The sequence below is a fragment of the Melanotaenia boesemani genome, chromosome 19 (assembly GCF_017639745.1).
Source record: "Melanotaenia boesemani isolate fMelBoe1 chromosome 19, fMelBoe1.pri, whole genome shotgun sequence".
Taxonomy (NCBI): Eukaryota; Metazoa; Chordata; class Actinopteri; order Atheriniformes; family Melanotaeniidae; genus Melanotaenia; species Melanotaenia boesemani.
The window spans coordinates 29,011,224-29,037,925 of record NC_055700.1 but is presented as its reverse complement, the minus strand read 5'-3'; the positions used below and the strand labels follow the sequence as shown (position 1 = coordinate 29,037,925).

Genomic DNA, 26,702 nt, shown 5'->3' with positions numbered 1-26,702 from the left:
AATACTACTGTTCTTTTAAGACTCAGAGATAGAGAGGCGGGGTGGGGGTTCTTCAGTGAGGACCATCTACAGACCTGTTAGAGCTTTACAGGTAAACAAACAGATTTTGCTGTGATTTCCTTAAAAAAGTTTTCTCTGTACAACACAACAGCTGAGATGAACAATAGTGTTATGTAACACCGAATGAAGCGACTAATAATCCCAAAAGACAATTCCACCAAACTACAGCTATAAAAATTTGACTGCTGGACTTCACACACAAAAATATCTAAAAGTTTGAGCACCTGAGAAAACTTTTCACCTGGAGGGAGGTCTGCTGCTCGTGATGGACCAACTTCTTTCTCGCAGCGCCGGCCAATGGCAAAATGTGGATATTGCAAAGTAATAAAACAAGCAATGCAACTAAAATTCAATTTCTAGTTTTCAGTATACTCAGGGCCACAAGTGGGGAAAAATGGTGGCACATGTAAATTTTAGGAATAAACTGATTATTACAACTAAAGCAGTCATAATGTAAAAAATGTAAATGTGTATAGCCAATAGTTTGTTTTTAAACAACAACTGGGGCATTCTCTTCTTAAAATATGAACAGTTTGACAGACAAATATTACCACCCATTGGCAGGATACAGAAGCCTCAAGCTTAAAAAAATATTTTAATACTTTCACAGACAACCAGCTCTCATTTTCTATCGGTAGTATTTCAGTATTCAGTAAGTATTTTACAATATTTCAAGCACCATCCTACTGTGCATCTTCTGTAAAATAGTAAAAGGTGGAATGAGATCCAGGCATTTTCAATGCTGTCTTCACTAGAATCTCAGAGATTTTTACACTTGCTCTGTTATGATGTGTGTGTCTGCTTATTTGTTTTGACTCAATTACTGAATAGAAAACTTTGTACTGAAAAAGACTTGCAGTGGCTGTCTAGCAAGTGCTACATACACTATGGAGCCATTTGTCTGTGTTGCTTGCGTTGAAGACATTGTAGGTATGACATTTTTTTATGTTCATGTAAAGTAACAGGGGGTACATGAGTCAGCAGCATCATAACATAAAAATAACTCTTTGTTTTAATTTTTGAAGTGTTCAACTTTATCAACTGCTCTATTAAGTGTTTGTCATTTTGTTTCTATTTTCCCAATAGAAAAGCTTTGCATACCATGCAGCTATGGGAAGACAGGCAGGAACCAGGAAGGTGGATTCTGTAAAGCGGTAACAAGTTTATTTTTGGGTGGTTACAGAGTCCTTAAAAGTTACTAAAAGGTAACCACTGAGTAACAAAATCACAAAGGTGACTCCACAACAGGCTTGACCTGGGAGATATGAAACGGGTGAATGGGCATCGCGAGGCAGCTTCAGCCTGACAGCAGTGGGATTGATCAGCTGAACAATCTCAAACGGCCCAATAAATCAGGGAGAGAGCTTCTTGGATTCAGTCCTAAGTGGAATAGTAGAACCAAACCTTTTGACCAGGGCGGGGTGGTGGTCCCTGGGAGCGATGCTGATCAGCATAGTGGCGAGTCCTCTCAACCATCCGAAGGAGGGCAGCACGGGTCTCCCTCCGGCACCTGCTCAGAAGGAACCGCCAACTCGTGTTCTTGAGAGGGGAATAATGGAGGTTGGTACAAACACAATCTATGACAACGTAACAGTAAAACACAATCCTGACCCTGATCATGGGTAAGTTTACTCAGAGTAACTGTTAAACCTCCAAGTACATGATCTATACTATGTTCCCGTGGTAAAATCAGGGCCAGTCGTATAGCTGCAGACCCCACCCACCCAGGACACGAACTGTTTGTACCTCTTCCCTCTGGAAAGAGATACAGAAACATCAAAGCCCACACCAACAGACTGAAACACAGCTTCTTCCCCAGAGCTGTGAAATCCATCACCCCCCACCCCTTATCTATAGACTGAACACTAAACTCCTGCAGACAGGCAGACACACTGAGACTGCACCTTGGGGCAATATGCTGCAATATGTGGATCACTTCCATGCCAGTCACTTTAAACACTTTAAATATTTGTTTTGATTTGCACTGTTATTCCATTATTCCTTTTACTCTTTATATATATATATAAATATAATATATATATATTTATCTAAAGATATATTGCCTTTTGCCTTTCCATACTTTTTATCTTCGTGTGTCACAGTGTGCCTTTTAAGCCGAGAACTTCTGAAACAAAATGTCGTTGTGCCTCGCACAATGACAATAAAGATTCTTGATTCTTGATTCTTGATTCTTAAAATCAAACCCTGAAATAACACACTCAAGTTTGTCATAGCTAACCATGGTTTGGGAATACTATCCCAAGTTATTGTGTTCTGAAATGCTTTACATTTCTAAAAAAAAAAGATATAATTGAGGTGCTTTGTGAATAGTTCAACTTTTATCTTAATGTACACAGCAAAACACATATTGTGAGAGCGTAGTTAAGTTTGGTTGATAAATTAAGCTTTGGGTTCCTGGGAGTTATGAATTATGACTGTAGAGTTGTTCTACGTGGAATTGCAGACAGTGTTTTGCCTTGACGTTTAATGATTTTGTGTGTTGTGTTTAGATTTTATTTGGGGTCCTGTACAAATGGTTATCATGTCAATTCCATTACAAAAGACTGAAAGAACTGCTGGACAGGGGGAGAAGAAGTCCCAGAGAATGTTTTTGTGGGAGAATCCAGGCAGACCGTTGCACTAAAGTAAATCCTGAGAGGCAGGCCATCTAGCGAACTGCGTGTAAGTATTTCATCTTGCTCTAATCCCAACATTTTTTGGTACCATTACCATGTTAGCATCCTTAAGTTATAGCTAACTTTCACATCTTTATCAATGTACCTCAATCTTACTAAGAAAAATTTTGTCTTTTGACACCTTCAAAATTCACCACATTTCCTAAGTTAGGGTGGTGGTGGAGACATGTAGGCAGTAAACTCTAAGCTTTGGCTATTTATTTACAAGATAAGCAGCAGTATGATAATAATAATAACACCAGTAGGAAATGCGGAAGAGTTGTGCAGAGGTGGGGATAACAGAATGATGTTTAAGGTGTTCTTTAATAAAAAAAATGTAAAAAAAACCAGGGACCACCATAGTCATTTTATCCATGTCATTTCATCTATTTTAAAATCAACAGGTAACCAAACTGCTGAGTAGACTAAAATAAAATCATAATAAAAAATGGGCCCAACCAATAATTTTGTTCCAGATGAAAAAAAAGAAAAGTGTTTTCAGACTTTAAAAACACTGGTTCTGTGTGAACGACATGTCTAGATGATACAAAAGTTAAACAGATACACATCATCTTGTCTCTGTGTGGACATGGTCTTAATTTTAACCACCACACAAGCTCTGTATATTCAAAGCCTTGTGGACCCCTCTTTGGCGTCGGGACCCCCCATGGTTGGAAACCACTGGTCCAAGGTGTGCAGTGTAAAGAGGTGAGTGTACAGCCCCTTGTGGTGCTCATGTGTTGCTGACCATCATCTAAGACACACAACTTTTCAGTCTCGCAGACGGTGGTCTGTTTGTTAGGTAGCCATAAATCCAGCTGCTTGTAGAGGTATCCACCCGGAAGTTATGGAGCTTCTCACATAACAGTCCAGGCTGGATTGTGTTAAAGGTCCTAGATAAATAAAAAGCATGATCTTCATCATGCTGTCTGCTTTGTTCTGACGAGAGTGTGTTCACTAAAACAGGTAGATGGTGGCATCTTCAAGCCCATTACAGAAGCAAACTGGATCGGGTCCTGAGGTGTTTATTTGCTTAAAAATATATAAAAGGGACACACTATTAAAACTTAAATATTATATATATATATATATACATATATATATGTGTGTGTGTGTGTGTGTGTGTGTGTGTGTGTGTGTGTGTGTGTGTGTGTGTGTGTATATGTATGTATGTATGTTTGTTTTAACAACCATAATTAAAGATGCGACCACTACGACAGGCCGTTGTCATATTTATTCAAAGCACACCCCCTCTGTACTTCCTTTGTAAGATAGCTGTCATGTTTTATTCCTGTATTTAAAATGATATTTTTACTTGTCAGTATCGTAAGTAAAGATATCTTCAGTCACATTTGTGGTTGGAGAAACTAAATTTTAAGGTACATAAAATGTACATTGGGTTAGGGGTTAGGGTTAGGGGGTTAGGGGTTAGGACCAAATCACCTGCTTTTTTAAATTAATCGACACATTTTCCAAAGCAGCAGGACTAACACTAAACCTTCAAAAATGTGGACTGATGGCAATACATGATCCAGAAATTACAGAGGCTTACGAAATACCAGTAAAATCCTCAGTCAAATATCTTGGAATCCATATAACTTAAGATATCAAGACAAGAGAAAATCTTAATATAGAAAATAAAATCAAAACCTGCAAATCTCAGTTAAATAAATGGCTTCAGAGAGACCTGACACTCTTCAGCAGAGCCTACTTAACCAAAATGGCGTCACTGGCAAGATGTATTTACCCTGTTTACTCAATGGCCATACCAAACGAATATATTAAAGCTATAAATCAGATAAACTTCAACTTTATCTGGAAAAATTGAGCCCATTATATAAAGAAACCAGAAATGGTAGAGGACTTTAAAGATGGGGGACTACAAACAATTGACTTTGAATGCTTAAATGCAGTCCTAAAAATAAACTGGTTGAAATCATTTTTGTTAAATCAACACAGCATTTGGTATTGTCTCCCCAAAGGTTTGTTCAAAAGATGGGTGGTATCGACTTTGTCCTCAAATGTGACTTTTGTGTGGATAAACTTCCTGTGAAACTCCTCATTTCACAAGCAGACACTGCTATGCTGGAAACTCATGTACACGCATGACTTTTCTCCTCATCGATCCCCGATATGGAACAATAGATATGTTCTGCACAGAAATAGATCTCTGTTTTTGGTCCACTGGATGGAAAATAAATGTATGGTCTGGTCTGTAAGACATTTACTGAATGACCATGGTGATTGGCTCTCATATGAAAACTTTTGCATGAAGTATAACATCAACTGCACACGTGCTCAGTTTGACAAAGTTATAAAAGCCATTCCTTCTTCAGTCAAGATGCTTGTTCAAAATATGAACATTTAAATCCCAGAAATTTGGCTACCTGTATTTCAGTTACATGGAGCTGATTTCTTAGATAAATGTAACTCCAACAAGCTAACCTGCCAGTACATAACGGATCAACTTTTCCCCACCCAACCGAATAAAAATTCCATTATTCCCATATTTTCTGACTCGGAGGTTAAAAAATGGAGAAGAACTTATCTCACCTATCCGTTAAGCCCTACGGCTAAAGAAGTTCGCTTTAAGGTCCTCAATCATATTTTTCCATCCAGAGAACTTTTAAGGAAGAGATTTAACCTGGAAAATCATACATGCACGTTTTGTAACAACAGACCACCTGTTTTTTTTACTGTGTACAATCTGAAACATTCTGGAAAAGCCTGCAAGACTGGTTATCAACAAAACTCCTACTTCCACAACCCCTGACAAGAGAAAACATCTTTTTCGGTGCTACTCTTAAAGACAGAAGGAGTGATCTCGTACTTAATAACTTGCTGATTCTTGACAAATTCTTCATCCACACATGTAAATAGAAATCCCATTTTCTCACTCTTTAAAAGACACCTTGTGGACAACCACTTAAATACCTTAAGGCTGGTAAAAAACAACCAGGGCGAACAACTCCTTCATGCCTATGAAGACCTAAAGATTTTTTTTTGAGAGCTGATGCCCTACATATACCCCCCCCCCCCCCCCCCCCCAACCCACCCTTTTCTCTCTCTTCTTACTTTGTTTTTTGTATTCTCCTATGAATGTGCCTTGTAATGTATGACTTGTTGTTTTTGTATTCAAACATGCCACTTTGTCATGTACAGATGGTCCAGTGTAATAATAAAAAAAGTAATGAGCCAAAAGTCAGGCCACAGTTTTATCACGCTGTGACTCGCGAGAGCACATTTGTGACCTGCAGCAGCAGATTCAGGAAGTTGTAATCGCTAAGTTGAGGTTGTAAAGCAAAATGAACACTTAATTAAAAGTAAACTATGGAAGATAGTTTGTCAAATGGACTATTTTTCTCTGTAACTTCAAATTCAGTTCACGTGTGTGTGAGTTTTCTTTACAGCAGAAAATTTTGACATACAAGTTCAGATTTTTAATGCGCAACTTCTCACATTTTATTCTACAAGTTTTCACATCAAATCTACAAGTTAGTTCATTTTGGCTCCTTTTTACCTTTAAATGTTCCTACCTCCACCTCAACTTTAGTCTTACACAATCATTTTGTAATTGTTGTCCCGATTTCTGTCAAAACAGTCTCCATTTCCCACAACTCCTTGGCCACATTGTTAATAGCATTGATGGTGTCCCTCTGCACCTGCAGGACTTCCTCGGTGCTGCGTGGAGTCTGTGACCTCACCCTCTTCAATCACAGCTGCAGCACCCTGGAACTATAAAGAAGTACTATTTAACACTACCAATCTCAGATGTACATATTTAGTAAACAAAAGACGACATTACCGGCATCATTACTGTCATTTAGCAGATGCTTTTCTCCAAAATGATTTACTGTGGGCTGTAGCATCTTGCCTAAGGCCCCAACTGGAAGGTGTTACTGTTCACTCCTGGGGGATTCAACTATCTCTAGGAGGACATATGGATGCTCTACCGACAGATATGCAGCTGCACACTCTGATGCCTCTGGCGTGTCTTCCCTTCTGACACTGCGATGACAGCATCTGCCACCTGCTGCCACCATTCTGCCTTTCTGACACCAGTAACACACACACCGTGCCCACCAATTAAACATTTTTACGTTTGTCAGCGCAGTCCATCAGGATCTGTCTCACACCCAGAAAAATTCCACTTTTTCCCTCCGAGCCATCATACAAATGATGTGATGAATATGTATTATAGGGGTTGACCTGACCATTTATAGCCACCATGTGGGCGTGGGAAGGCGTTCACCTCACGTGCAGGTGTAGGACCTGCGTGCGCACACTTTTATACACCTGAAAGTTGAAGTGCGCAGCATTTCCTTTTTGCGCTGCAAAAGTTTGCTTTGCAACACAGAGTTTTCTAAATGAGGCCCCAGGTGTGATTTTTCCACGTGTTCCTCCTCCTCTTTCCCTGGTGTGTACAGGAGGCGTGACTGTGGTTAACCAGCTGAGTTTCAGCTTCACCTCATGTGCTTATAAACTCAGGCTGATCTTCATTCAACGCTGGATTGTTGCTGCATTTATGTGGTTTATGAATAACCTACAAGAATTTCACTTAATTTGAAAAGAAGGTTTTATAGTTTCTAAGAGTCGAGTATTGATCGTTGATAGGGGAGAACAACCCTAGGTTTGTTTGGAAACCTTTGCTTAAAAACACAACTCTTGATCCAGGAGTGTTAGCTGATTATAGATCTATATCCAACCTCCCCTTTATGTCTAAATTTTTAAGAAAATAGTTTCTACTCTACTATGTGCCCATTTGATCAGGAATAATCTACCTGATGCTCTGACTGAGGTGATGGTGCTAGCCACCATACAGCCATCAATATACTTCTACTACTATTACTACTACTACTAATTATTATTATTATTATTATTATTATGTTTGTTTATTTTTTGCTAATATTGTTGCAACACATAATATTTCCCCCAAATTAAACTTGCATAAAAAAGAATAGGTGAAGCCATCTTTATAAATCATTCAGTACTGCAGGTTAACATTTTGTCCACTAGAGGTCACTCTACAACTACAGCTCAGGTAACAACCAGCTTCAGCACGTGGTAATATTACACTCCTATCAAATGCAGAACAGGGGCCTTCACCCTCCCATACCCAAATTAGGCCAATGCAGTTCTTGCACAACCATATCTTTATGTTTTATTTTCACCTCTGAGCAAACACAATCAATTTTACTCAACTGATTGGCATCCTGACATATTCACAGCCACCAGTTGTAGTTAATAAAGAGTATAAACAGGTAATCTCTGAGTACTAACTCAGATACTACTGATGGTTTATCAAAGTTGTCTCTATCAAAACAAATGGCTGAAACATGTAGTGGATTCATGTTAGCTACTGGAGCTAATTCCAGTCACATCACATCACATAACAGACCACTGACAAACATCATGGTCTAATAGTAAGTTATTAATAACTTATAAATAGGCAACAATAACTAAATTATACGTTTACAATACAAATAAAAGACCAGGCAATAATAAAATTATTAGCTTCATTATTTATTACTTTAATCCTCTTATTATCCTAACCATCTGATTTTAGTATTGCAACAGTTGTGTTGCAGTAGCTCACATCCAGCATCAGGTCTTTTCCAGACTGGAAGTGTCCGGACATGTTACCGCCTGAGCCAGGCCAGCCTTTGTGAAAGTTTCCAAATCAATACAAATATTGTTAGAAAAAATAAAAAATAAAAAAAACGGAGAGAGAGAGATAAAGAAATCACCTCCGTGATTGCAACCACAAGCCACGCCCTCCATATGACGTCAGAAAAAGGTCATATTCCAGCTGCGTTTAAAGCCCAGAGGAAATCTCAGCTCTCAGTCTGCTGCAAGACAAAGCGACACGGAGTAAAGGAACACCGGCTGGTTTTAATCAGAACCAGGATGATCTTCTTCAGGTTCTTCGGCTGCTGTTTGAAGGCTTTATTCAAAGGGAAAAGAAACGGGCAATTGTTTTACAGCTTTTCTTTCTACACCTTAGACTCGTGAAGGAAAAAACAGCTGAAAAGTTGGGAAAAAAAAAAAAAAAAAAAAAGGAGTGACAGAAAGGAAAATCCACCGAAGCTTTTCCAAATATTCATTCATCAAGTTCACCGCAGTGAGGTGAGTTGGATCAATAAAAAATCTATTTACCTAATTATGGGACAAATTTCTTTATTGTTACTGACGAAAAAAATGTGTTTATTTTCCTTTCAAGAAGTCTGTTATTACAGGCTTGTTAAAGAAAAAGGTCAGAAGAAAGACACCAAAGAGTGTTTTTTATCATTAAAATGAATTTGAAATCTTATTTAATATCCACATTTAGCAAAAACTTTTTTAATTTTTAACATTCTTACATTTTCAATTTTTTTAAAACCCCTAAACCCTCTTGGAGTCTCTGAGGTCCTGGACTCTTTGTGGTTCTGGTTTGTGGTTTTCCCCAAAGATTGAGTGAACTGGGACTATTTTCCCCTGCTGATCATGTGTGCTGGTTTGGGTGGATGATGCATTATTTAATGATATTTTTTTCCCCATTAAGCTGGGAGATCAACCTCTGGATTTGACCATCTCTAGTAGAGCCCACTCTTTAAATATTTCATTTTATTCTTATTGCAAATTGTTAAAGTGCAACTCTGTAAGTGACAAAGTATAAAATAACAAGACAAGCAGAAAAACAAAACAAAGAAATTAAACTTATTCTATCGATAAAACCATGAAAACTTATATTTATTGGGATAATATTACTGCTATTAACTATATTCATAACAGCAGCTTAATAATAATAATAACAGTTATGATCAGAGTAATCAAAAATAAAACAATATTAATAACAGTACCAAAGTACCAATAACAACATCAATGATAACTGTCACTATCACTACCATAACCACCACAACAATAATAAGTACATCAATAACAGCCGTATAAAACTTGTCAACATTACTTATGGATGAAATGAGGATTTTGGTTTTAATTGTTGCTATACGTCCTATGAGTGAACGTGGAAGATTTGACTAACATTTAGGATGATATTCCTATTTGAGGAGTGGAGAGTAACTGAATAAAAAAACGGAGAAGCCGGCAGAAATGTTAATTCCTAAATATTTAATGTTGCTCACCCTGAGGTCTGAGCTGCAGAATATCATGAGCTAATTTTATTTTTATGTCTTGTGATTCCTGTATTCTGCTATGTTGTCTTATTGCTTGTGTAAGTGATTCTATGAAGATCAGCAAAGTGATGGAATGAGTGAACATCTTCCCCCGGTGGAGTGTAAATTGGTCCCTGCAGGTCATGCCCAAGCCCATCTGTGTAACCAGCAGGCCACCACTCTCCTTCCATGTATATTATAAGAAAAACATAAGAACTTTCAAATAAACCAAAAAGAAAATTTGGTCACTTCTCAGTTTCACATTACACCCTGTAAAATTCTCAACATGAGGTTTTAAATTTAGTTAAATCTGCATCAAGAAAACCGAGAAGGCAGCTACTTATTTTCTGACATCTATGTTTATTTTCAGTTATTATTAAAAAATGTTAATAAATGAATTAGTGAAAGGAAGTCTCAACTTTCAGAAAACTCCAAACATTCCTATTTAAACTTCAGCTTCTAGAAACAAGCTGCTGATTAATTTTCACTTTAAATCTAAACAGGAAATACTGAGATAGCAGCCATGCACACGAGAAACTCTAACATACAGTAAATTATCCAGTTATAAATTATCATAGGATGAAGGCTCTTGTAGGAGGAGCTCATGATAATCTGAAATAATTTTTCTCAGCCTGAATCTGCAGCTCACCAGTGTTTGAAGCATCTTTTATCCTTTTACAGCTGCTTATTTACAGCCTTTGTTTTTGGAGGGAAATAAACACGAAACAGATGAAGAACAGGTCAACTAGATATGTTTGAATATTTTTTATACCAAACATTTTAAATGTGGCGCGCGTGCAGCTCCGGACATCCCACAGACTTATTATTGCTCAATCTCGTGTGGCTGTACGCCACTTGTCCCTTTAAGCCCTCCTTTACACCGGGTGCGTGTTAACTGCTGCACCACGATTTTGTTCCGACCTCCATGTGCGGCAGTTTTTACCGGGAGTGTGTCAGGTGGAGCGCCCGCGAGTGCAGCAGGATCCGCGAGATTCTCCACTTCCAGGATAAACGTCTGGTAGTCTATGATGACAAAAAAGAAAAGAAAAGAAAAATAAATGAATAAAAAACACTGAGACCCCCTGACCGGTTAAAAACGTAATGTTTACATTGTTCAGCAGCGCAAATCTGCTCGGAGGCTTTTATTTTGAAAAATACTGGAAGCTTTTACACTGCTCCCGTGTCTGATTTCCTGTTTGCCCCTGTCTGAACTGCCGAGATTGACGTTTTCTGGGCGCGTGAAGTGTCAAGAATAGACTCGGCTTGTAAATTCAGTGGAGCACGGCGACAATGCGCTTCTGGGACGCTTCTGATACGCGCTGCGGCGCCCGGTGGAAACGTAACCATTGACTAAAACGGCCGCGAATAGCAGTGGAGGCCGCAGCACAGCCGTACATGCACTCGGTATAAAGGTGGGGTTAGAAGTTAGACCCCGCGTCACTAGTTAGGGCCGTGTCACTAGTTAGCATGCCGGAGTCTCATGCGTTATCAGAATTAATGAGACAAATCGCTCCACCGACTAAGAACGGCCATGCACCACCACCCACTGAATCGAGAAAGAGCTATCAATCTGTCAATCCTTTCCGTGTCCAGGCTGGGTGAGGTTTCCTGTGTTGAGTCAAATAAAGCATAGCTCCACTCCTGGTGGTGCCCTTCCATAAATTCCTTTAAGTTTCAGCTTTGCAACCATACTCCCCCCGAAATCCAAAGACTTTGGTTTCCCGTAAGCTGCCCTGGGTCATGGGAATAACACCGCCGGATTGCTATAGGTGGCATCATTTATGGTCGGAACTACGATGGTATCTGATCATCTACGAACCTCTGACTTTCGTTCTTGATTAATGAAAACATTCTTGGCAAATGATTTCACTTTTGTCCGTGTGGGGGCTGCATGGTGGTGTGGGGGTTAGCACCGCAGCCTCACAGCAAGAAGGTTGCTGGTTCAAACCTGGGGGGCGGTGACCTTTCTGTGTGGAGTTTGCATGTTCTTTGCATGTATGCGTGGGTTCTCTCTGCTCTGGCTTCCTCCCACCATCCAAAGACTGATGACTCTAAATTCTCACTAGGAATTAGTGTGTGTGTAAGTGGTTGTTTATCCCTATCTGTGTTGGCCCTGCGATGGACTGGTGACCTGTTCAGGTGTACCTGCCTCTCACCTGTTAAAATGCTGGAACAGCTCCACCTTACCTGTAACGGACTAAGCGGTACAGATGATGAATAAATGAATATTTTAAATGTGGTTCAGACAAAAACTCCTGATTTGATGATTAATCCAGCTCTCAGTTTCTGAGTAAATCCATCCTGTGATGTGCAGGAACTAAAGTTTACGGAGAGAGTTAAAGAGTACACGAAACAGGAACCCCAGAGCAGCTGCTAGCACCAGATCATCTCAGGTGTAAGTTTCTGGTAAAAAGCTCTGGGTTGTTTACATGTGAGGATACAGGAATGTGAAATCTCAACAGGAAAACACTGAGCACAGAGCAAACCCGCTCAAAATGTTTGTTTTTACTGGTGTTCCAACAGGTTTTCTTTGAATTTACTGGAAACATTTAAACCACATCAGTGTTTCTTCATCATCCTGGTCAGAAACCTTCCAGCTGCAGTCAAACATCTGCTGATGGTTGAACTTGAGACTGGGACCGGTGCTACACCTTCGCCACCAGGCTACATTTACTGTATGCTTCATGCTTCCAGGACAAAAGTGAACTGATTTCATGCACAGCTGGGATTAATCTAGCTTTTTAAATTGTGGCCATGTGTGTAACTCAGCGTTGTCAGCAGCACTATCTCCTCCCTCATTTATAATTAGCGCCAACAACAACATGAAATAATTTCAGGTCTAAATTTCATTTTCCAAATGAGCAACATCAGCACAATTTGTCCTCCAGAGCATCTAATTTCAGCAAGGCCATGTCTAGCTTTAAGACTGGCCTTCGTACAATATTATTGGAGAATGCAGCAGCTGGTCCTCTGCCCTCAATACCCTCGTTTTCTGGAGTCAACACCTGGCTCTAATCAGCCACAGGAAAACCATGTTAAGAAGCTTAAGGCTGCATTAAAATCACCAGTGACCTCATGCAGCAGGACTAGTTCATTAATCAGTGAGAAGTTTGACCATTTAATTGAAAATTAAAGGTTTTATCTCCTGACACAAAACTTCAAGAAGAAATGAAAGATGTGTATTATAAATTAATCCAGACTACTGTCGGATAGTCGAAGCTCAGATTGAGGAGGAAAAGTGTGGTTTTTGTCCCGGAACAGCTCTACACCCTCTTCAGGGTCTTGGAGGGGGCATGGGAGTTTGGAGCCGCAGGCAGAGAGAACCCGCGCATACACGGGGGAGAACATGCAAACTCCATACAGAAAGGCTCAGGGTTTGAACCTCCCCCCAGCCCTGCCCAAATTCAAACCAGCCACCTTCTTGCTGTGAGGCTGCGATGCTAACCACCACACCACCGTGCAGCCCTATGGTATATATAATATAAGTAGTATAGAAAAGGAATTAAAAAAGGATGATTTTTATTTAATAATAAATTAACCTTGTGAATAAATAAGTGTTTATTTGTTTTCATATTTCCAGTTTGTTCAGAGGCTGATATATAAAAGAATGTAACCAGACAGACATTTTTAGAAAAATCTTCAGCCTTAGAAAACTGTTTTAAACCAAACCTTCAGTCTTCATGTGCTAGTTTATAAATAATCAACATTAATGAAGGTATCTTAGCCTTAAAATAGGCTCTTAAAGGGGAGTAGATCAACTTTAAAGACGGCTGATGGTGCGACCAGAGTGTTTATTAAATGACACTGGTGTGACAATCTCTGTGACAAGATGAACCTGGTGAAGTTTGTAAAATTATCATACAAAACTAAATGATTCAGCCAGAGTGTGGAGCTTCAAAGTGAATGTGACAAACTGTTGGCTCTATAGCCTGCAGTGGTGCGGAAGGACCGGAAGCTGTCTGCTCTCTGATTGGACAGTTTGATTAAATACCATCCAATTAGAAAGATGTAACAAAACAGGGACAAAATTCCCCTCCGCAACTTCTCAACCAACAGTCTCAACCAAGCAGCAACCTCCACCTGTAAAATATGAAGCCTGTGCGGAAGTGCAAAAACTTGCAGTTCCCGCTTCATCCACTAGGGGCTGGCTCCAAAATGGACACAATCCCCATAGACTTCCATGTTAAAAAGACCAACTTCACAGCAGAAATAAACATGTTTAGAGCCTGGTACAAAAATCCATTTTAGGATTAATAGGTCAAGTTTACCTTCATGACAACTGTGAGGGGGGTGAATTTTTTTTCTAGCTCATCTGTTTGGATGTTATTTAATCTTGAAATTTGGCATAATTAGGGGTGTGTCCTTTTGATTGACAGGTATCCAATATCTGCAGAAAGAAGGGAGAGTGTAGCACAACCACGGCTAACAGCGTGCCTTAGCTTTAGCTCACCTACCTTTTGTTAGCTGCTCGGGCTTAGGTCGGTTAGCTCTTAGCTAAAGGCAGCTTTAGCTGGTCCCCCTATCAGTATCACCTCTTGGCCCATTTTTGGATTTTCCAGGACTAATGACACGCGTGATGCTACCAAGATGGCGATGGTGGGAACGCCCAACGAGCTATACTTTTGCTCTTCAGAAACCTACGGGTGATGTCACGGAGGCTCCGCCCATCTTTTATATACAGTCTATGGTCTCAGCGTAGTTTTGTGCTTTGCATCTGTGGACAGGATGTCTGCAAAAGAACTTCTATTATTTTCCACAAATACAAATCTTTTTACAACCATGCAAATCCTTTTCTGCACATTCACAAACTTGAATTTTTCGGGCAGATTTTTTTTTTTTTTTACAGGACGACAAACTAGATTTACAGAAACAAACTGAAATTATTTGCAAATGTTCATTTACAGTTGTGAAATCTTTATGGCTATCTATTGAGCCCACAGAAATCTCTTAAATGACTTTTCTCCTGACCACCTGCCTCCTTCCTCAGGCTGCGATGGTGAACAGCAGGGTGGAGGCCCCTACGGTGGCCGTGATGGGTGGTGGCGGGGCAGCGGGCAGGTCATGTGCTGGATGTGGAGGACGGATTTCTGACCGCTTCCTGCTGTTCTCCATGGAACGATACTGGCATACCCGCTGCCTGAAGTGCTCCTGCTGCCACGCCCAGCTGGGCGAGTATAGCAGCACCTGCTACAGTAAAGGTGGCATGATCCTCTGCAGGAACGACTACATCAGGTGAGCTTAGCTGCTGGTACAACTGTCAGACAAGTCTGAACTTTTTCTGTTGGGATGCTACTCCGATCGGGGGGTGTCACTTGCTCTGTTCACATATCAGATAATGGTTTCACATATTAATTATTAACTTGCTATTGTTCATTTTCAGTAATTCCCATATCCCAAACAGAGGCAGCTCAACCACACATCACTGTGTGCTAACACACATCAAGCTAATCATGCAGAATGAGTTGATTCTTTACAGCTTCATCGATCAGAGCGGCGGCTTCTCTTTCAAACAAATCTGGTTTCAACTCTGATACTACCTCTGAAAACACCTCACTTATATTCAGAAAGTGTAATGATTCATCGATCTGCATTAATACATTGATTCAGTGAGCCAGCAGCACTGATTTAAGTTCAACAAATGGATCTAACAAAGATACAGAAACTAAAGATGGACGAAAGTTGACACTATATCCTGATTTAATGTCTACAAATAGAAATTTATTTTCCAGGATGTGAACATGTTAAAGTTTAACATCCAGAATGTAGTTCAGTCTGTGTTTGTCCAGAGAATAGATTGTTTCTTTTTTTATTTAAATGTCTGATTGATGAGGCAAAACATAAGATTATTCTGATTTTATGCAAATGAAAGTGATTGTATCAAATCAGCTGAAATATCATCTCATATCGATCTCTGGATCCTAAATCTGGCAGATTATCCACTAAACTGATATTGAATCGTGATGAATTTTGTGATTTGCAGCCCTACTAGCAGCATATCAGTGATAGTTGATATGCTGCTAGCAGGGCTGCAAACAAGCCCTCATGCTGACTCTCATAAATGATGCACAATGAAGGTATGAGTCCTTAAAAGTTGTGAGAAGAGTTACAGACTGTAACTATGGAAATATGGTTCCAAGTTTGCTTTCTTAACTTTATAAATAACTAAATCTGACTTGTGACAGCAAAATCAACACTACAGGATTTGGTTCAGTTATCTCATCTGATATCAACTTGGCAATGAATACCAAGTTTTGACATTTCAACTCAGTGGCACACCCCAGTTGTTAATAATTTTAGTTTACGAATTTGGGGTAGACCCATCCAATTCCCACAATGGGGAGAGCAGGGGATTCATTTACGTGTGGATATTTATGATGGAAATGGCCTGCGTACCTTTCAAGATATTAAGAATAGTTTAATTTACAGAATACATCTTTTTTTTCTACTTGTAGATTAGAGCTGCACTTAAGGCGCAAAGATTACCAAATGAAAACGTATCTGAACATCCCTTGTTTGAGCTCTTAGATAAGTTAAAAACAAGGGGTGTGGTGACTACTGTATATCAATACATTTTAAAAAACCTTATAAACCTTTAGTTCTAGATGCATTATGGAGAAGGGATATATTATATTGGGACTCAAACTTTGACTGGAATGAGGTATGGAATAATATAATTTTATATTCTTGAAATCCAGATCATCAGATTTTTCATTATCAGTTCGTATATAGAACTTATTTAACACCCTGCAGCTTTACCGAATGAAGGTCCTGGATAAGTCTTTATGTACATTATGCTCTCAGAATAAACCGGTGACTTTCACACACGGTCTGGGAATGCAAACCTGTTGCCAGGTTTTGGAAAGAAGTTGCAGCTGCACTAACTTTGATAACAGCACAAAATATTCCAGTAAATCCTCGAACACCTATTTTAAACATTTATCTATGATAAACGCATCACAATGTGAACAACAGATACTACTTGCTGGTCTAACAGCAGCAAAGAAAATAACTGCAGTAAGATGGAAACCTTGGTTTTTGGCTTTTCTTGATATAATTTATTTGGAAATATCTAAGGCCTGAATCCATAATGCAAAGCAACAAAATATTTTATTTTGGCAGATGGCAGCAGATGAAGTTAAAGTCAAAATTGAAAGATGAATTTAAGATTAAGTTACAGTTTTGCAGCTGTCCCAGTTCCATTATATCAATATCTCTTTTTTTCTTTATTTATTATTATGATTTATTGTTATTGACGGCTTAAGTCCGAGGGATAGGTTGGGTAGGATGGGGTCAGGGGTTTACAATTCGTTATAATTATTGATGCCATTGTTCTTTGTTGTGAAGAAAATATGAATAAAATATTTGATCGCAAAGGAGGATAGAAACAAGCCCAAACAGGACTCTACAAATCTAGACTTCATATTTAAAAAGAAAAGAAATGTGTTCTCCTCCCGTAACATTTCTATGTTAAAATAGACCTAACACACACACACACACACACACACACACACACACACACACACACACACACACACACACACACACACACACACACACACACACACACACACAATAAAAAATCAAATGTCTGTGTCTTAATTATTTTTCCCCTTTAATAATCCCGGGTGGTGTTGATTAGTTACAACCAGTAACTTACAACCAGGTAGAACTGGTAAGGATGCAGTTTCTGTGGAATGAAGAACACGGCTAAATGTTTTTATATTTGATTCATTTTCCACTATCAGAGACCTCAGTAGTGATGAAGATCCATACACAGTCATAACAGCTGGTTCCTCCTCCTCATGCTGGTCACCAGACTGGTCATCCTGGAGGATGGAGTTCTGTCCCAGATTCTGGAGATCTGGATCACCACTGGCTCCAGAATCTCATTCTATGTCTGTCTATCAATCAGGTGTCAGTCATCATCGGTGACTATAACTCACCTGCAGCACCTGAATCTTAGTGAACATTAACAGGAGAGTTTTCTTCCTCTGGTCCTGATATTGATCTCAGACACAGTTTATAATTTCTCTAAATGATCAGACCTGAGTCGCCAACATCTGCACAGCAGCAATGATCTAGAGAAGACGTCTCCTTGCTTCCTTTGCTGTTTCACTCTCACTAGAAATCTGAACCTGATCAGTCTTCATAGATGTGTGCATGGCTGTCTGCTGACTAGTAGATTCTACAGCTGTTCACTAAATCCTCATTAAAACTGAAAAGTTATATAAAATAAAGGAAACATTTTCTAACTGAAATAGACTGTTACCAGCTTTTTTCATTCTCCAGCATCACCTGACAGCGACCTGGATCTGATTGACATGAGACTGATAGATTTAGCTTACTATTGCTAGCACGTCCAAAAACAATACTTTTTTGTGTGTGTGCCGATGTGAACCACGAACCATTAGCTTCCTCCTCCTCATCTGAATGATAAACAAGAGAAAGGGTGCTAGCCACAGAAAAGCCCATCAGCTGATGGAGAGGAGGCTGCCGCGGTGTGCTGTACAGCTACAGAAACCACCAGAACAGTAACATTTGTGCAAACATGAAAAGTTTTTTTTTAATGCAGGGAAAGTGCAGTTGATGAACCTTCTCACCAGGAAAAGTGTGGGCATCCTCATTCCCCACAGGTGTGACGCTCTCAAATCCATCCATAGAGCCCACAAGTTGTTCCATGTTGCCTCTAAAGACCTCCATGTCATTATGATGGATGCTGCTCATGTGTTAATTGCGTTAAGAATTAACAATACGGTTTGTGTCAGGTGACATAATGCTTGAAATATCAGCAGTGTATTATGGGGCGAATCGCCATTTTGGTTGGTTACTCAACTTAAACAACTCAATGTTTATATTTATATTATATGTTTTGATAAAATGGGACACTCGTGTTGAAGGCTGCTACGCTAAGTCACATGACTTTAACGGTAGAAAAGTTGACCACCTGCTGTCCATATGGAAGTAAAGAGGCGTTGGATGGCCTGGGCCGCAGCGGTGAGATGGAATCGCTTTCACCACCATCTCCCTTCATGTGCGTTTGCTCTCGGCATTTTCAGAAAGGCAAGTAGAGTTTTTTGTTGTTAATGTTAATGAATGTGCTTTATTTGCTTTCTAAAGTGGCCATATTCACATTGGCTAACTTCACTTGTAAATTACAGGCAAAGAGGAAGGGAAAAAGAAAAGGGTTCATCTGTGTTAAATCAGTATTTATCTTTTTAATTAATCTTACAATAAGACGTCACAGGGTGAATGATTTTAAATATACAGGTAAACAAGAAGAATGCACGATAAATATTAATCTATGCATGAGATTTTGTGTTGTGCTCTGAGATCTGATGGGATGGTTAACTGGTCTGATTAAGTGGTTAAGATTGTGGAAGCATCCAATTTAAGCCAGCTTTTTAAATAAAAACAATAATGTGATTGCAGGTCAACCAGCTTAAGAAATGATGGAGGCTGACGCAGACTGGACACCATCCCTGCTTCTAGGACACATCAGTTCCACCCACAAACGCTGCACGCTCTGCAAGACAAAAAGACAGATCAGCTGAGGAAAGAGACGCTGCAAGCAGCAGAGATGGAGTCCATCAGGATGCAGACCCTGGAGAGCTACAGACCATGAAGAGGACACCTGATGCTGGAGAGGAAAGCGGAGAGGACACATTTAAGGCTGGACAAGAAGGTGATTGGCTGATCACAGAGGATGAGACACATGATGAAGATGATGACGATGTGTGTGTACAGTTAGGCAGTTGGAAGTTTTTTTTTTTCATACTATTTGTGCAGCAAAAATGTGCAAGTTTTCTGTTTTTGTACATGGCTTAGACATGAATAATAAAGTGTATCAAATGAATCTTTTTGACTCTTCATTGCCTTTCTTAAGCACATAAATAACCAGTGTCAGTATTGATAATGAAAATTACGTTTAAAAAAACTTGTCAGGATAAACCTTGAATAGAATGCATGATTTATATATATATATATATATATATAATTAAAAAAAGTCGCTAGAGGGTCTGAAAACTCGCTAAATATAGCCACAAAGTTGCTAAGTTGGCAACACTGAGGAATAATAAATTCCCACAAGACCCGCTTCTTTCCACACATAAGCCAAACACAGTGGTCCTTCGTCCGCTCACACACACATTGTCGTCTTCTTTGTTGGTGTTTGTCTCCTTTTCTCGTATTGAAGTTAGTTTGAGTCGGCAAACCAGCAGCTAATTTGCACGTTACTATGAACCACTTGGCTGAAGAGGGGAGCAGAAGTTTGTTAGCGACTAAATAAATAAATTCAGTTATGACTACTACAAGAAAAAGACCGGCAAATGTATCGGTCGCCAAGTAGATGAAAAATTCACTCGCACTGTCTCACATTTTAGTTGCAAAATGCCACCATGTGGTCGCAGTCTGGAGCCCTGATTACTGCTGCTAAATAGAGTCTGAAGCCAGCGTCGGCTGCGGGATTGAACCTAACTCTGCCCACCATGGCAACACAAACGATGTGGACGACCAATGTATGACAACGTTTAGAACGAACATCCCTATCTACGTACGTAAGGGAGCAGAAATGGGCTTTTAAAAGAACGATGTCTGTGGAAACACAATAGAGATCGAGGTTTACTGAAACAAACCATCCCGAGCCCGACTCCTTGGTGGAAACGGAGCTTAAAAAATTAATCAAGATCCACGTTTTCAAGCAGACCAGAGTTCACTTCTTTGTCCCACACCAGAGTAATGAGAGTTCAGACTGCTTCAGACAAACCGTGCTATTCAAATAGACCAGTTTTTCCTTTCAGGTGGACCAGTGTGAATGCATCTTGAGTACATATGCCCGTCTTATCTAGAGACTGAAATCAGGTCTGTTACCTCTGCCTCTATGTTGATCAAGTTTAATCCAGGTACCTGTGACATGTTGACGTGTAGAAGGAGGTGATGTGATGCCAAAAGGAGGGAAGCCTTCTCTGATCAGTGCACAGCAGCTTTGTTTCTGGGACAGAACTGTACATCCAGGTTCTGGTTCTGAGCTGTACAGTGTGTGCAGAATTATTAGGCAAATGAGTATTTTGACCACATCATCCTCTTTATGCATGTTGTTCTACTCCAACCGGTACAGGCTTGAAAGCCTACTACCAATTAAGCATATCAGGTGATGTGCATCTCTGTAATGAGAAGGGGTGTGGCCTAATGACATCAACACCCTATATCAGGTGTCCATAATTATTAGGCAACTTCCATTCCTTTGGCAAAATGGGTCAGAAGAGAGATTTGACGGACTCTGAAAAGTCAAAAATAGTGAGATGTCTTGCAGAGGGATGCAGTACTCTTAAAATTGCCAAGCTTTTGAGGCTTGATCATCGAACAATCAAGCGTTTCATTCAAAATATTTAACAGGGTCGCAAGAAGCGTGTTGAAAAACAAGGCGCAAAAAAACTGCCCATGAACTGAGGAAAATCAAGCGTGAAGCTGCCAAGATGCCATTGGCCACCAGTTTTGCCATATTTCAGAGCTGCAACATCACTGGAGTGCCAAGAAGCACAAGATGTGCAATACTCAGGGACATGGCCAAGGTAAGGAAGGCTGAAAAACGACCACCACTGAACAAGACACACAAGATAAAACGTCAAGACTGGGCCAAGAAATATCATAAGACTGATTTTTCTAAGGTTTTATGGACTGATGAAATGAGAGTGAGTCTTGATGGGCCAGATGGATGGGCCCATGGCTGGATCAGTACAGGGCAGAGAGCTCCACTCCGACTCAGATGCCAGCAAGGTGGAGGTGGGATACTGGTATGGGCTGGTATCATCAAAGATGAGCTTGTGGGACCTTTTCGGGTTGAGGATGGAGTCAAGCTCAACTCCCAGTCCTACTGCCAGTTTCTGGAAGACACCTTCTTCAAGCAGTGGTACAGGAAGAAGTCAGCATCGTTCAAGAAAAACATGATTTTCATGCAGGACAATGCTCCATCACACGCATCCAAGTACTCCACTGCGTGGCTGGCCAGAAAAGGTCTAAAAGAAGAAAAAATAATCACATGGCCTCCTTGATCACCTGATCTTAACCCCATAGAGAACCTGTGGTCCCTCATCAAATGTGAGATCTACAGGGAGGGAAAACAGTACACCTCTCTGAACAGTGTCTGGGAGGCTGTGGTTGCTGCTGCACGCAATGTTGCTCGTGAACAGATCAAGACACTGACAGAATCTATGGATGGCAGGCTTTTGAGTGTCCTCGCAAAGAAAGGTGGTTATATTGGTCACTGATTTGTTTTTGTTTTGTTTTTGAATGCCAGAAATGTATAATTGTAAATTTTGAGTTGTTATATTAGTTTCCCTGGTGAAAATAAATAAGTGAAATGGGTATATATTTGGTTTTTGTTAAGTTGCCTAATAATTATGCACAGTAATAGTCACCTGCACACACAGAAATATCCTCTTAAGATACTAAAACTAAAAAAGCCCCACTCCAACTTCCAAAAATATTCAGCTTTGATATTTATCAGGCTTTTGTGTTCATTGCGAACATAGTTGTTGTTCTATAGTAAATTTAATCTTCAAAAATACAACTTGCCTAATAATTCTGCACGTCCTGTATTGATGCTGTGGCTCATTTTTATCTGCAGATTGTTTGGAAACAGTGGAGTCTGCAGTGCCTGTGGACAGTCCATACCTGCCAGTGAGATGGTGATGAGAGCACAAGGCAGTGTTTACCACCTAAAGGTCAGTATGTGTATGTAATTGCACCATGATGACAGTTCCCTCATCTGGATGATTAATAAGAGGGTTTTTTTTTCCTTCTTGTTTTTGGTAGTGTTTCACCTGTGCAACCTGTCGGAACCGCCTGGTCACCGGCGATCGCTTTCATTACATCAACGGCACTATCTTCTGTGAACACGATCGGCCAGGAGGAGGGCTGCTCAGTGGACACTCTGCTCCACTGCAGGCCAACAGCATCATGTCTGATCAGAAGGTGAGACCCGACATTTTTCCTCAGAAGTAATCCACACTGAGAGCAAAGAAAGAAACAAATGAGAGAAATAAGGAAGATGATTGGATAATAGTGGATCATTCAGTGGGTTTCCATCCTCTCTTCAAACTAACTTTTGTAATGTTATAGAAAATGTCCACCAGACACGTTTCTAAATATGGCTGTGAAGTATTTTCAGATGGTGGTTGATAAGACGACACAATTAAAAGCTGCTGTCTGGGTCGTATATAAGAGGAAACTGGAAAAAGGTCTTCAGGATTTTTCTTTCAAGTCAGCCAGTATTGATCTAGTTGGACCTGATCATTCATATGATCAGTCAAGGCAAAAAAAAAAAAAAAAAAAAGAAAAACACCTAAATTGAGCTTAAAAAGTTGCATTAAAAAAATGTCCAGTTTCCACTGACTTTCTTTGAAATGATGGAAAGTCGACATCTGACCCAGTGAACAAGTGGCCCTGCATGTTATTCTGTAGACATTATAGTCTTTTTTTGTCACTTTAATGTGAAACATGATGTAACTCGTCACTGCAAGTAAAGTTTAAATGTTTTAATGAAATTAAATTAAGTTAAATTAAAATAAATTATTTATCCCAATGGACATTTGCAAAAAATAAAATAAAAAATAGCGAAAACAGCACTGATGTCATAGCCACAATACCTTATCTTACCTCCCCACACTCTCACAGGTAACAATACTTTAACTCACATCTGTCATGGGAGACGTGCCAGTAAGTCAGGAAGCTCGAACGTCCCACCTACCGGTCAGAACTGAAGAAGCTTTTCGTTTGAGAGTTGAAACATCTTCAAGATTACCGTCTGGCCATCCTCATTCAGATTTCTAAAGGAAAATATGCATTAAATTAACAGCTGATTTAGTCAGGACACTGAATTTCTACGGAAGGAAGGACTGTAGTTCAGTGTAAATATTTCATCATGTCATCCTGTGTTAGTTTATGATCAGCTTTCATCTCTGCTTACAGGTCTGCTGAGGAAGAGGAGGGAAAAGCAAACATGCCTTCTTCCAGATCTTTCTCTTCATCATCATCTCCTGACTCTGAGTGACCTCCCTCCATCCTGATAGATGGTGAATTCACTGACGGATTGCTCTTGGTCCCGTGCAGCATGGATAGAGTAAAGTCTGTGCTGTGGCAGAATGTTAAGGATCAGAGACTGGTTTTATTTATTCAAGCGACTGAGGCAATACTGATCAGTACTGACATGTTCCAGAATGAAGAATACTGTCTTGGAATTATCTTGTTTTAGTGCTTCCAGTGGCATCATCCATCAGTTTTACCCAACTAAGACGCTGTAGCGGGGAATGAACTGGGTTTCAGTTACACTGACCTGGTTGGAGTGAGTTCGTTATGGAGCTGTTGTGTTGTGATTACAGCTACTGGTTTCCATTCTGACTTGAAAACTGGGAACACCAAACCTGTACTGATGCTTTGTGGAATTTTGTGGAATTTACAGCAAGGTGCCCTTTGGTGGGTGTGTTTCCATCACAGACTGCTGATTGAGTTCTCTAAACCAAATATGAGGATCTGGAGGCATTTTTAATTATATATCACATTTAACTATATTATACAAATTATCACAACATGGTCAGAAGCCCTGATGCACCTCAGAGGCAGAAACCACATCTGATAGAATCAAGCTTTGTGTCTCCATCAGTACAACAGGACAGATGTTGGTCATACTGTTTTACCTTAGCAGGGGGTAAAACCCGAAGATGTTATGACTACAACTAGGAATCCGTCAGCTTTTGTGAGTGTCCACAAGTCCAATCCTCTGGGCAAAATAATAATAACAATAAAAAGGACGGTCTTCTTACAGTTCAGAGGTTTTATGTATAAAAAACATGTCACCTTCTGGGTCTTAAATTAGGTTAATACTATCATCAGATGAATAACTCCATATTACATGATATGCCTTACTCATTTTTTTATATTTTAATTAAATATTAAGCAAAAATGTAAAAGTGTGTGTGAGAAACTGAGCACACCTTCACTGTTTTTATGAACAGGACAACCAGGTGCTGCTTATCAGTGATGTGATTAAACATCAGGTATAACCATGTCTGTTATCAGGTCATCTCCAAACTGGCTGGAGTCCATCATTCTACAAAGAGAAAGATTATTCACTAGTGAACCTCTTCAGAACAGCAGGTTCAGACCAAGAAGAAACCCAAGGGCTAATCCTGGACTTTCCAAGACTCAGTATGTTAAACGTTAAAGTTCATGACAGTCCAGTTATCAAAAGACTAGTGGGATTTGTTAGGAGAGGTTGCAGGAGAAAGCCTCTTCTCTCTAAAAAGAACATGGAAGCACAGCTTAGGTTGGCAAAGCTGCATCTGGACAAGCCACAAGACTGAAACATAGTCTTCTGGACAGATCAGACCAAAGTGGGCATGTTTGGTCAGAAAACACAGCATATCAGCACAAACAAACCATAGCAACTGTCAGCGTGGTGGTGGAGGGATGGTGATCTGGGCTTGTCCTACAGCTACAGGATCTGGACACCTTGCAGTCACTAAGTGGACCATGAACTTTGGATACCAAATTATTCTAGTCAGATGTGAGTCCATCCATCTGGCTGAAACTGTCTCATGTGACAACAACCCAAACACAGAAGCAGATCTATAACAGCATGGCTGTAAAAGAAAAGAATCAAGGTGTTGACATGATCTAGTCCAGGTCTTGACACCATCTGGACCTGCAGCCTGGTTCTGGTTCAGTCTCTCTTGCTACTTTTTCACCTGACTGCAAGAAACATGCTGGAGGGGGAGGCAGAGAAGGTCTCAGTGGTCCAGTCAAAGTCCAGACCTCAACCTGACCAAGATGCTCTCATGGACCTGAAGTGACATTAAAAATTTAAATCAAATACAAAGTTTCTCGACAATGATTTGAATGATTTGTACAAGACATTGTATCGTATGGTACTTAGATTTTTACACACTGTTCCTGTATTAAATAAATTAAATTGTGCAATATGTGATGAATTATTGTTCATTTGAAGTAAATGTTCAAAATTTTAAATCATGTCCTGATATGTAAAACCTTGGTATTAAAACAAAATGTATTATATCACATGACATACTGTGTGTTTGCAGCCTGCTCAGCTACGATTGGTCAGTATTATTTTAGCTCAAATGGTAACCGCTGCCAAAATCTCAAACCTTGTCTGTAAACTGCCAGTATGCAGAAACCTGAATCTGACTGGAATACAGCATTTTAATAGTTTCGTGTCTTGTTTTTTTTATTCAGGTGGGTTTTTATTGCAAAAACGTTAAGACAACACAGCTTAAATTAATGAAAGTTTGGAAACATGAAAACGAAAAAGACCCTAAAGTGGCGCAGTTACCTCATTAAATGAACTGTCAAGATTTTCTACCCTCAAGAACACGGCAAAACCGTGACTGATTGATGAATTGATCAATTCTCAAAATATAAATATCTGTGAGTGGTAACTGCTGTAAAAATAAAACATTGTAGATATAAGGCAGAGCAACACCCTGAAAGTGCAGATCATCATTCTACCTCAATATATTGGATGGTTTACCCAAACCTAGCCACTATGACTGGAGACTCATGATTTTAATACAATTGTTTAGATGTTTTATTTATTCAAAACAAAGGTTGTTCTTTTAGTAATAATAATCTGAACATGGGCAGCACGGTGGTGAGGTGGTTAGCACGTGGCCTCACAGCAAGGTCACTGGTTTGAGCCTCTGCAGGCGGGGTTCGAACCTGGGGGGTGGTGGCCTTTCAGTGTGGAGTTTGCATGTATGTGCGGGTTCTCACTGGGTACTCTGGCTTCCTCCTACCATCCAAA

The 26,702-nt window shown here is 39.8% G+C and overlaps 1 protein-coding gene across 1 annotated transcript; it reads left to right on the top strand.

Annotated features, from left to right (window-relative positions):
* Nucleotides 1–8,603: 8,603 nt before the first annotated feature.
* lmo4a (LIM domain only 4a) lies at nt 8,604–26,073 on the top strand. Its single transcript, XM_041969598.1, has 5 exons — nt 8,604–8,861; nt 14,874–15,118; nt 22,509–22,605; nt 22,697–22,855; nt 23,852–26,073. Exons 2-5 carry the CDS (start codon nt 14,880–14,882, stop codon nt 23,858–23,860), a joined length of 504 nt encoding a protein of 167 aa, XP_041825532.1. The 5' UTR covers nt 8,604–8,861; nt 14,874–14,879; the 3' UTR covers nt 23,861–26,073.
* The last annotated feature ends 629 nt before the right edge of the window (nt 26,074–26,702 follow it).

Excerpts from the sequence above, each read along its gene's own strand:
- lmo4a (XM_041969598.1), top strand. The coding sequence starts at position 14,880 with ATGGTGAACAGCAGGGTGGAGGCCCCTACGGTGGCCGTGATGGGTGGT. Across the intron at positions 15,119-22,508 it reads TGCAGGAACGACTACATCAG|ATTGTTTGGAAACAGTGGAG; the intron begins GTGAGCTTAGCT and ends TTTTATCTGCAG. Across the intron at positions 22,606-22,696 it reads GCAGTGTTTACCACCTAAAG|TGTTTCACCTGTGCAACCTG; the intron begins GTCAGTATGTGT and ends TGTTTTTGGTAG.